This window comes from Zalophus californianus, chromosome 17, assembly GCF_009762305.2.
Source record: "Zalophus californianus isolate mZalCal1 chromosome 17, mZalCal1.pri.v2, whole genome shotgun sequence".
Lineage (NCBI taxonomy): Eukaryota > Metazoa > Chordata > Mammalia > Carnivora > Otariidae > Zalophus > Zalophus californianus.
The window spans coordinates 12438791-12451060 of record NC_045611.1 but is presented as its reverse complement, the minus strand read 5'-3'; the positions used below and the strand labels follow the sequence as shown (position 1 = coordinate 12451060).

General features: G+C 38.6%; 1 protein-coding gene across 2 annotated transcripts in view; it reads right to left on the bottom strand.

Annotated features, from left to right (window-relative positions):
* Positions 1-12270, bottom strand: part of RFWD3 (ring finger and WD repeat domain 3) — a 46644-nt gene that overhangs the window by 16745 nt on the left and 17629 nt on the right. For both annotated transcript variants that reach the window (XM_027619316.2, XM_027619317.2), the window contains exons 3-6: positions 11321-11520; positions 6276-6346; positions 4704-4895; positions 4513-4604 (exon numbers count right to left, since the gene is read on the bottom strand). In XM_027619316.2, coding sequence (XP_027475117.1) covers positions 4513-4604; positions 4704-4895; positions 6276-6346; positions 11321-11520 — 555 coding nt within the window. The remainder of the gene's footprint in view (positions 1-4512; positions 4605-4703; positions 4896-6275; positions 6347-11320; positions 11521-12270) is intronic.

Sequence of the window (12270 nt, the reverse complement as noted above, 5' to 3'; positions counted from 1 at the left end):
TCTGACAGGTATGAGGGGATATCTCATTATAGTTTTGATTTGCATTTCCCCAACGATGAGTGATACTGAGCATCTTTTCATGTGTCTGTTGGCCATCTGGATGTCTTCTTTGGAGAAATGTGTGTTCATGTTGTTTGCCCATTTTTTAAAAAATTGGATTATTTGTTTTTAGGGTGGTGGGTTGTAGAAGTTCTTTATATATTTTGGATACTAACCCTTTATCTGATATGTCATTTGCAAATTATCTTCTCCCATTCAGTAGGTTGTTTTTTGTTGGTGTTTCCTTTGCTGTGCAGAAGCTTTTTATTTTGATGCAGTCCCAGTAGTTTATTTTTGCTTTTGTTTCCCTTGCCTCAGGAGACCTAGCTAGAAAGATGTTGCTACTGCTTATGTCAGTGGTGTAATTATGCTCTTTTTTAGGCTTTTCTATGGTTTCAGGTCTCACATTTAGGTCCTCAATCCATTTTGAGTTTATTCTTGTGTATAAGAAAGTGGTCCAGTTTCATTCTTTTGCATGTTGTTGTCCAGCTTTCCCATTTGTTGAAGAGACAGTCTCTGTCCCCGAATTGCATATTCTTTCCTGCTATGTCAAAGAGTAATTGATCATGTAACTGTGGATTCATTTCTGGGTTTTCTATTCTGTTTCATTCAACTATGTGTCTGTTTTTGTGCCAATTACCACACTGTTTTGACTACTACAGCTTTGTAATATAACTTGAACTCCGGAACTGTGATACCTCCAGTTTTTTTTTAGGATTCCTTATAAATTTTAGGATTGTTTGTTCCAGTTCTGTGAAAAATGCTGTTGGTATTTTGATAGAGATTGCATTAACTGTGTAGATTACTTTGGGTAGCACAGACATTTTAATGATATTTGTTCTTCCAATCCATAAGCATGGAATGTCTTTCCATTTGTGCCATCTTCCATTTCTTTCATCAATGTTTTATAGTTTTCAGAGTATAGGTCTTTCTCTTTAGTTAAGTTTATTTCTAGGTATTTTATTATTTTTGGTACAATTATAAATGGGATTGTTTTCTTAACTTCTATTTCCGCTGCTTCATTATTAGTGTATAGAAATGGAATGGTTTTCTGTACATTGATTTTTCATTCTGCAAATTTAATGAATTCATTTATCAGTTCTGGCAGTTTTTTGGTGGAGTCTTCTTTGGGTTCTCTACGTACAGTACCATATCATCAGCATATAGTAAAGTTTTAGTTCTTCCTTACCAATTTGGATGTCTTTTATTTTATTTATTTTATCTGATCGCTGTGGTGAGAGTGGACATCCTTGTCTTGTTCCTGACCTTAACTGAAAAGACCCCACTTTTCCCCCATTAAGGATGATTTAGCTGTGGGGTTTTTCATATAAGGCCTTTATTATGTTGAAGTCTGTTCCCTCTACACCTACTTTGTTGAGAGTTTTATCATGAATGGATGTTGTACTTTGTCAAATTTTTTTTTGCATCTATTGAAATGATTCTTTGGTTTTTATCCTTTCTCTTATTGAGATGATGTATCACATTAATTTGCAAATAATGAACCACTCTTGCATCCTGGGAATAAATCCCACTTGATCATGGTGAATGATTTTTTTTTAATGTATTGTTGGATTTGGTTTGCTAATACTTTGTTGAGGATTTCTGCACCTATATTCATCAGAGATATTGGCCTGTTGTTCTCTTTTTTTTTTTTGTGGTGTCTTTATCTGGTATTGGTATCAGGGTGACACTTGACTCATAAAATGAATTTGGAAGTTTTCCTTCCTCTTCTATTTTTTGAAAAAGTTTGAAAAGAATTAGGTATTGGGGCGCCTGGGTAGCTTAGTCGGTTAAGCGGTTGAGTCTTGATTAGGGCTCAGGTCACAATCCTGGGGTCCTGGGGTCAAGCCCTGTGTTGGGCTCCACACTCAGCAGGGAGTCTGCTTCAGGATTCTCTCTCTCCCTCTGCCCCAGCCCACTAAAATAAATAAATAAATCCTTAAAAAAAGAATAGGTATTAACTCTTCTTCAAATGTTTGGTAGAATTCACCTATAAAGCCAACTGGTCCTGGACTTCTGTTTCTTGGGAGTTCTTTGAGTAATCAGCAAAGTTTTAAATATACTCATATCTTAACAACCATGCCTACAAAGTTAGCTTTTTCAACAAAATTACCCTCTTCACAAGGCTGCCATGTAAAAACACTAAATATTTATTGGACCAAGTAAGTATTTGTTGGACCAAACGAGAAAAAATAAAGAAGAAAATTAAAGTCATCTGTAATTCCACTACTCAGTGACTACCTGTAGTATTTTTTCTGCTTTGCAAAAATATAATCACCATAATGTGCTTTCACATGACAAAATATTACATGCACTTTAACATCAGTTTAAATATATGTGTAGTATTCCATCGCTGGATATGCCAGTTTACTCAACTAATTAATTCTCTCGGTTTGGATTAACAATGCTTAAATGGAAAGTCTCATGAAGTAAATCTTTTTGTTTTGTTAAAAAATGATTTATTTACTTCTAAAGATTTTTTTTTATTTATTAATTTGAGAGAGAACGAAAGAGAGCGTGAGCAGGGGGCGGGGCAGAGGGAGAAGCAGACACCCTGCTGAGCAGGGAGCCCGACTCGAAGCTCCATCCCAGGACCCTGGGATCATGACCTGAGCCGAAGACAGACGCTTAACTGACTGAGCCACCCAGGCGCCCCTATTTATTTTTAAAAAGATTTATTCATTTTAGAGAGAGAGAAGGCAAGCTCACGCGAGTGGGCAAAGGGGCAGAGGGACAGAATCTCAAGCAGACTCCCTGCTGAGTGCAGAGCCTGATGTGGGGCTTGATCTCTCAACCCACGGGATCACGACCTGAGCTGAAACCAAGAGTCAGACATCTAACTGACTGAGCCATCCATGTGCCCCTAAGGATTTTACTTTTAAATCATCACTATACCCAATATGGGGCTCGAACTTATAATCCACCAACTGCGCCAGCCAGGTGCCCCCATTAGTAAATCTTTGCACACATTTCTTCACAAATCGTTCCTTTAGAATGAACGCCTAAAGTAGAATTAGTTTTAAATGCTTTTGAAGCACAGAGTCAATGGTCTCTCTAAATAGTTGTGTTGGTGTACATTCTTAACAGCAGCACTGTGAGAAAACCCGTCCCTGCACTCGGTGGGTATTTTTATTTTTTTAGTGTTCTTAAAGTTTAAGCAGTATTATTAGCAACTGTTCTTGGGCTTCCAAAATCCTGATAATTTCTTACATTGCACTACATGTGCAAAGCCTCACTCATGAATTTTCTGTATAGAGTGCCGTTGTAGGAGGGCTTAGGGACATGAGCAGCAAAATATGGCAACAAACAATGTGCCAGATTCTCTTTTTTGTTGTTGTTTTGTTTAAGGTATCATTAAGCCTACTGTAGGGAAGAGGAGACTAAGACTTGGAAAATACTCCAAGTGGTTATAAATTGTCTACAAAGAGTAAGACAAGGAATCCCTGATTAAATGTTCATGGTATTTAGAAGCACAGGCAGGCAGAAATGTAAACCCTAGAGAAGAATCTGAATAAGCTACAAAAATTCCAGGGAATCTTTCTGCTTGGGTCTGCTGCCCACACCAGGTGTGAGGTATTACTGGAGGGCTGCAGGTTTCTCTACGACTTTTGACTGGGGGAGGGCTTAAGACACCCTGGTCTTGGCTTCCCCGGGTCATGTTACTGCCAGCTTAAGTATTAGAGCTCATTCTAAGTTTGTGGGGATAGCTAAGTGCTCCTGCAGAAGGAACAGGTGCTCTATTCCTTCTGAATCTACCTGTTCCAATCAGCACACAGCACTCAGGCTCGGAAAGCGGAGGCTTACACGAGGCACACAAGTAAGTGGCACAGTCTACCACCTATCATCCTTCTTTTATCTTCCATATATGTGCTGCCAAAGCGAGCACTCTTCCCCTTCTTTCAAGGAATGAGTTTTTCATGACCCAGGTGTCAGTTTTCCCAGAATGAAAACATTATGTGATGAAACATTGGTCAATACTCCCTAGATTATATGACAGAAACTTTATTTAAGCTGGCAAACTAAAACTGAAAACCAATGTATTGACTTGGATAACTGAGAAATCCACTGGAGTCTAACTTTAGGCATGGCTGAATCAAGGGCCATGAATCTGTCTTTCTCCACTTCCCAGCTCTGCTTTCTTGTGCATCAACTTCATTGTTAGGTAGGCTCCCCCATTCTGTGGCTGAGAAGGTACACATTCAATAAGCCTGGGGCCCACATTCACTGAGCTAGCTGAAGTCACAATTAGTTGTTACTCCAAAACCTCATTTTTAATGCTGTATGGAGAGCAAACCATGCAGACCTCCTTCAGAAGATATCAGACATGTATTAAAAATCACAATGTGAGACAGACTGCCAGTGATCCCCCAGAGGTTCCCCCATCACAATCCAAGTAAAGCCTTACAACCACATTAAGAGTGACTCATACCTCCTTTTTCAGATTTGCCAAGTAGGTAGATTCTTGCCACCTACCTTTTCATGCGCTCATGTTCACTAGTGTCCAGAGCTCTCAGGGTTCGGGCATAAAGAACAACGATGTCACTGTGCTTGGCTTTCTTGTTGCACTAAAGAGCCCAACAAGATAAAATTAGTGTGGTTCTAGGAACCCTCCTGACTTAACATGCTGACTGTGCACAGGTTCAGTCCTTATCTATGGTTCTCACCTGGGGACATTTTCGTGCCTGGCCCTTGAGCCACTTAGAAATGCACTTATACCCAAAGAGGTGTCCACAGCGTAATGCTGAGAGTCGGTGATCCCCAGCATTGGTCCAATGTTCAAAACATATTGTGCAAGTGTCCCCTTCTTCATCATCCATAGAAACAGAAGGTAGAAGAGGGCTGGTCTTCTGGGGAGACTAGATGGAAATCAGAATATATTCAAATTACGGAAAATACAAAATCAGTCTTGAAGAGGATGCGCAACTCCATCAAATCAACAAAACCACACAAAAACAATACAAACCCAACTGAAAATGCTGCCGAAAAACTACAACACCTCTGAATCACTTGTCATTCTTTGTAAAGTGCAATCTGGTCAAATGTTTCATAAAAGCCATGAAAATATTACTTCCCTTTGATCTTATGAAATTCTTGGGATTTTTTTTTCATTCAAATGAAGAAAAGGAACTATCTTTACAAAGACATTAAAAAAACAAAACAAATCCAGCAGTTACCTGAATAACCAACAACACAGAAGAGTAGGTTGTTAAACATTCAAAATTAGGTTCATAATCACGTCAAATAGTTACAAAATACTTGAATAGAAAATACATAAAAGAAACCCAGAAAAACAAAGAGAGGATAGAAACAGCTTACAAAAAGAATACAAATGGTTCATAAGTGTTCGTTTATAATTAAAAAATGCAAATTAAGGTAAGAAACCATTTTTTTCATTTATTAGATGGTATAAATTGATGTGTGATGACACCAAGCAATGTTGAGGGTTAAGGAAGAGATAGGCATACTTCCATACTATTGCTGCAGGTAGAAAGTGACACAAATTTTCCAGAGGGCAGTTTGGCATTATCTATCAAAACTAAATACATCTATCTTTCCTTTCACAGAGCAATCTCTCTGCTAGAAATATATCTATGAATATATGAATAGTCACAAATACGTGCAAGACAACTGTACAAAAATGCTTAGTCCAGCATGATTTGTACCGGAAGGAAGGAAGGAAGAGGGAGGGAGGAGGAAAGAGGGAGAGAGGGAGGAAGAAACGGGAACGACTATAGTGTACATGACAAAATAAGAGTTAACAAAAATGGAACATTTATGTACACATATAAATTTACATGCACACAAAATTTTCCTAGAAGAAAAAAATAAAAACATGGAGGCCATATAGAAACATGCAAAAAGTAGGTCAAGGATGTTTTGAGATTGGCAGAGTCCACTGCTGACGTAAATAACTCATATTAAGGACTATGTGTTACCTTTGTGAACAAAAATTGTTTACCACATAGCAATCAGATTCTACCAGATAGTTCATAAACTGTATTCATATCCACTATTTTAATCAAAACTTAACTTCGTCTGGTAGGCAAGCCAAGTTATCCTCACCTCTATCCCTGCTTTTCAAAACCTGTAAGGAAGTAGTCACATAACTGAGTAGGATGGACTGGACTCACACCCTGACCTCCTGCCTACAGAGTCTGCAAGCTCTCCACTTTAGCCCTCAGCCTCTTCTTTAAATGCAAATCCAAACATTTCATTTAAAAGGATGTTCATATTACCTGTTTGGGGTGGGTCTCTCCTCCACCAATACATGTAACTTCTTGCTCTGCTGAGGTACCTCCTACTTGTTCTGCCAAGTCATTTCCAGGAACAGTAAGAGAGAGAATGCACAAAACAAGACAGAAGTCAGGTATGAGAGGCTAGCAGGAGAGCCTAGCTCACCACGGCTTTCCGTTTCTCATTGGTAATGATGCTGTAAATTTCTCCAAGTAGTAATAGTGAATTTACTTTTTAACTTATTTTGGATACTTTCAAATATACATAAAAAGTAGACAGAACAGTATAAGTAACACACAAGTACTCATCACCTAATTTCAAAACAAATCAGTATTTTACAATCTTGTTCTAAGCCCCCATTCCCATCATTTTCTTTTGTAATGCTTAGTAACAAACTCTAAAATGTTATTTCACTTATAAAAATTTTTGTAATACTGATAAAGATTTTACACATACTCTTATTATCATACCTAAGGGAAGTAACAATAATCCCTTAATACTGTCTAATATCCACACAGTTCATACTCAAAATTCCCCAGTTGTTTTCAAGTTGCTCTTTACAGCACATTTATTGCAATAAGAATCTAAGCAAAGCCTCCACGAGCTTGATTGTTTTATGTTTTTTTCACTCTAACAATTCTTCATTTTTTTTTTTAAAGATTTTATTTATTTATTTAATTGACAGAGAGAGAGAGAGAGACAGCGAGAGAGGGAACACAAGCAGGGGGAGTGGGAGAGGGAGAAGCAGGCCTCCCACCGAGCAGGGAGCCCGACGCGGGGCTCGATCCCAGGACCCGAGGATCATGACCCGAGCCGAAGGCAGTCGCTCAACCAACTGAGCCACCCAGGCGCCCCTCTCCTTCATTTTTTTAAAAAAGATTTTATTTATTTATTTGTCAGAGAGAGAGAGTGCACACACAAGCTGGGGGAGTGGCAGGCAGAGGGAGAAGCAGGCTCCCTGCTGAGCAAGGAGGAAGATGTGGGACTTGATTCCAGGATCCTGGGATCATCATAACCTGAGCTGAAGGTGGACGCTTAACCGACTGAGCAACCCAGGCATCCCTCCTTTATTCAATTTTACCCCTTCCTTGTCAGTGATTTGTTGGAGGATATCTGGTCATTTGTCTTATGAAATATCCTACGTCCCACATTTGACTGACTGCTTCCTTGAGGTACTGCTTACTTATTTGTTCTATCACCTATATTTCCTATACACTGGCAGTTAAATCTAGAGCCTTCAGTAGATTCAATTTTGTTCTTTGGCAAGAAAAGGGGCAGCAAGAATACATCTTTTATTGTTTACTTCTGATTGTAGCACATAAGAAGGCTCATACTGGGTTCGGGTGGTACCAGTCTGATCCCTAGGTTCCTCGTCAACCTTTCAAAACCTCCACTGATGGTCAAGGAGGTGATTTTAAATTTTTAGTCCTTTTGCTTTTTGAGGCTCAAATGATCTCATCATAGGCCTGTGGGAGCCCCTTTCAAATGGCTCCTAGAACCAAAAAACAAAAACAAACCCCAACACCAAAAATCCCACAAACTTTTATTGAAGTGGAATATATATACAGAAAAGTGTATCCTCAGTATTCCATTCAGTGAATTCTCACAAACTGAACTATATACCAGAACATCACCAAAAACCCCAAGAGTGCCTTTTATACCTTATGTCCTCCTTATTTCTTGGGGGTAGAAGGGAGATGATTTGCCCCCACCAAAGGTTACCACCTTACTAAATTCTAGGAACGTCTATTGACTTTTGCCTGCTTTTGTATATAAACAGCATTTCAGAGTTATCCAACTTTTTTGTCTAATTTTACTCTACACTCTTTTTAAGATTCTTCCATACTAACATGCGGAGTTGTGGTTCATTTAATTTCACCACTGTATTGTGTTTTATTGTGTAAGTATATCACATTTATCTGTCCTATTGCTGATGGGTATTTGGGTAGTTTTCAGTTTTTTGCCATTACAAACAATGCTGTTACATTCTTGTACGTTTCTATTGAACACATGTACTCCTTTCTTTGGTTACATACCTAGAAGCAGAATTGCTTAGCCACAGGTCTTATATATACAGATGAGTTTGTAAAGATACCACCTGAATGTCTGTACCAATTGACACTCCCACCAGCGGTGTATGAGAGGTCTGGACGATTTATATTCTTTCCAATACTTGATATTGTCAGTATTAAATTTTAGCTGTAGTGGTGGATGCATATTAGTTACCACACTGTGGTTTTAATTTGTATTTCCCTGATGACTAATGAAGTCTTTTTATATATTTAGTGGCCATTTGGCTACCCTCCTTTGGAAGTACCTTTTAAAATCTTTTGCCCATTTTTCTGTTAGGCTACAAAAGTTATATATCCTAGATATAAGCCCTTTTTCAGATATATGTATTATGAATGTCTTCTCCAGTCAATGGGTTCCCATTTCACTCTTCTAATGATGTCTGTTGATGAACCTAAGTTCTAAATTAAAATTCACCTCATCTGTCCTTGATTTGTTTGAGAAATCTGATCATTTGTCCTGAAAAATGTCTATATCCTGGATTTGACCGATTGCTTCCTCATGATATGAACTTTCATTTACAGTAAATTTACAGAGTTGTACAAGCATCACCACAATCCAATTTTAAAACATTTCTATCATCCCCTAAAGATTTCTCATGCCAATTTAGAATCATTTCCCATCTGTACCAGCAGCCACAGGCAATCACTAATCTACTTTTTCTCTACAGATTTGCCTTTCCTAGACATTTTATGTAAGTGGTATCATAAAGTACCTATGCTGGTTCACTGTCATAAACTAAAAAAGAATTTTTTGATGCAATTTTCTTGTATTGCCTCTAAATTTCAAAGTACTCCTTACTTCTGGGTTTTATCACTTATATATTCCTCCTAATACTAGGATGGTTTCTTGTTTTATCCTAAGTCCCTGATCCACTAATATCTTATTTTCTAGTATGAGTCATGAATCTAGTTTTACTGTTTTCCAGTTAGCAATCCAGTTTTTACAATAGTACCTAATTTAAGTCTATCTTTTCCCCACTGATTTGAGATGGTCCCTTTACAATATAGTAAATTTTCTTCCCCCCCCCCCCCCCGCCCAAGATTTTATTTATTTGAGAGACAGTGAATGCATGAGTGTGGTGAGGGGCAAAGGGAGAAGAAGACTCCCCGATGAGCAGGGAGCCAGACGTGGGGCTCAATCCCTGGAACCCTGGGATCATAACCTGAGCCAAAGGCAGATGCTTAACTGACTGAACCACCTAGGCATCCCTATACTACATTTTCATATACATTTAGATCTTTTTCTAGGTGTTCCATTTGTAGAATGTCCCAAATTTTAGATTTGAATGGTTGCGTCTTTCAAGTATTATTTACCTTGTTCCTCTACTTCCTGTACACTGTGCAACCTGGTTATTTTATCTAGAGTCTTAAGTAGATTCAGGGTTTTTTGGGGGCAGGAACAGTACTTCCTAAGTGCTATGGATATTTTTCTTTTTTTTTTTTTTATTTTTATTTTGAAGTAATCTCTACATCCAACGTTGGGCTTAAACTTTCAACACCAAGATCAGGAGTTGCATGCTCCACTGACTGAGCCAGTCAGGCGCCACCCTGGATATTTCTGATTGCAACATATCAAAAGGCATATAAGGTCTGGTGGTGCCAGCCTGGTCCCTCTATTAAAAGGAATCCCATTAACCTTTCAACCTAATCGTTTTAGGATCCACTGCTGATCTTTGCCTAGATACATAATTTTATTAGGAGTCAGGAAATTATGACTTTTTCCTATCATTCCTCCTCCAATATTAGCTGGAATTTTTCATTTAAAAAAACTTCACTAGCAGTAGGTGGAAGGAATGAATAGCCAAAGCAAAGAGAATTTTTAGGGCAGTGAAAATTTCTACATAATGATGGATATGTCATTATATATTTGTCCAAATCTGTAAAATGTATAACCCAAAGGTGAACCCTAAGGTAAACTATGGACTTTGAGTGATTATGCTGTGTAACAAATCTCCATTCTGGTGAGTGATGCTGATAATAAGGAGGCAATGCATGTGTGGAGACATGCACATGGAAAATCTCTGAGCCTTCGCAATTTTGTTGTGAATCTTAAACTACTCTTAAAAAAAAAAAATCTTAACAAAAGCAAACCTCCTTCATCAACTATTTGGTTTTCCTGAATAAAGTTCACAGAGGAAAAACAGGATAAATGCTTAATCCTTTAATTTACCAGTTTTCAGAGCAATGAGTCAGGGCTCTAATAACCTAGGATGCTGATAAATAAGGTTTTAAAATCTACAGGAATTTATAGATTTTTCACAGATTTGATGTATTTAACCTACATTTCAATCCATAATCCAAGAATACATTCATTATTCATTTTGATGTTTAAATTGTCCCATCTTAAGCCACGAGGAGCCCTTTTAAGGTTGCTCCCATGCCTTCGGACACGGTGACTCCATGAGAGACGGCTTCCTTGCTTCCTAGCACAATTAAATGCCCTAGGCTCACCTTGTGTATCTCCTATCCCAGACTTGGAAAACCATTTCTCCAAGAAGCCCTGGTTCCTTTAAGTGGGAAAAAACCACAATCTGGGTATCAGAGAGTAAGCAGGACATATGCACGAGGGGTCTCTGCCCACTACTGCTAAACAAAGTCCTACTTGCACAATGCGTAACATTATACTAGGACTTCAAAAGTGGCAAACTAGACAGGGTACTGAATTTACAAAGCTTCTCTTTTAAATAAAGAAGCTACTTCCTTCTCGGATGTCAAAGAAAATGAAAGAGGATATAAAATGCCACGACAAAGTGACCAACTTACTGGGTCACAAATCACATTACATTTCAAGTTAGATCAAATCCTCTACATAGGCTTATGGCCAGTGAAAGCTTTGCACTATCTGAAGCACAAATCGATGACATCTGGGGGGAAAAGGTCAAGTATCAAAACACAAGTCGAGAGTTCCTAGCTTCCTGGAGGCTAAGCTTCCTGGGTGTTAGCCTTGCGAATCCAAAACTGAATAAAACACTCACCTTCTAAAACAACAGCTCTGGTTTCCTCCGCCTGGACAATTTCTTCGGGCTCTGTAGAGCTATCACTGTCAGAATCGGAACTACCTGAGACCTGCAAGTCTTCAGAAACAGGATTCCTGGTCTCTGAATTGTGAGAGGTGCTTGGTAAATGAGGCTGGGTCCGGCTCACTTGAAAGTAAGCATCCAATGGTGCTCTCGACCTATGTATATACAGAAAGACAACAGCATTACAGTACAATGGACCATCATCACAAGAAAAATGCACAGTGATCTGAAGGTAAATCCTAGTCATTTCAACCCATCTCCAGGCCATTAAATGCTGCCTTTGACCACTGAAGCAGAAACAGCAGTTTTAGGCAGATGTTGGCTGGCCTGGATATTCTCTTTTCCACATTCGCCACACTGGAGGTTGACTCTAGCTAAAAGCAAATTCTCCTTTACTGACTTTTGGCCATGTGTCAGTATCTTTTAAAGGACACAATGCAGCAATTTGTCTATTGGTATTAGAGGGCTGAAAGAGAGTGGACAAGAAGAAAAAGGGCTCTGTTGACCAAATACAGCCTCACAGGATTCTGCTGCTGCAACAACGCACACCACAGTCTTTCAGGGTAAAAATGAAGTCTGGCTTCAGTCACCATTGCTTTACCTCTTACTTTAAAACATTATTTTTCTTTTTAAGTTTAAATAATGTCATGGTAAGTTTAAAAACATAGCATGATATCAAAAAATAACTCAGATGAGAAGAGCCGGTAGCAGATTTCTTAACACTTCCATCTGTCAGGCTGGCAGAGTTTTAACCACACTCACTACAGTTTGCTGTTACCGTCACATCCAAGCTAACAAACCATACTCTACTTCCTGCACAGAATGACCTTCAATATTAAAAACCAAAAAGGTGTTCTGTACTTTAGAACATACTACCTAGCTACTAATTACGAAGTATTACTGAA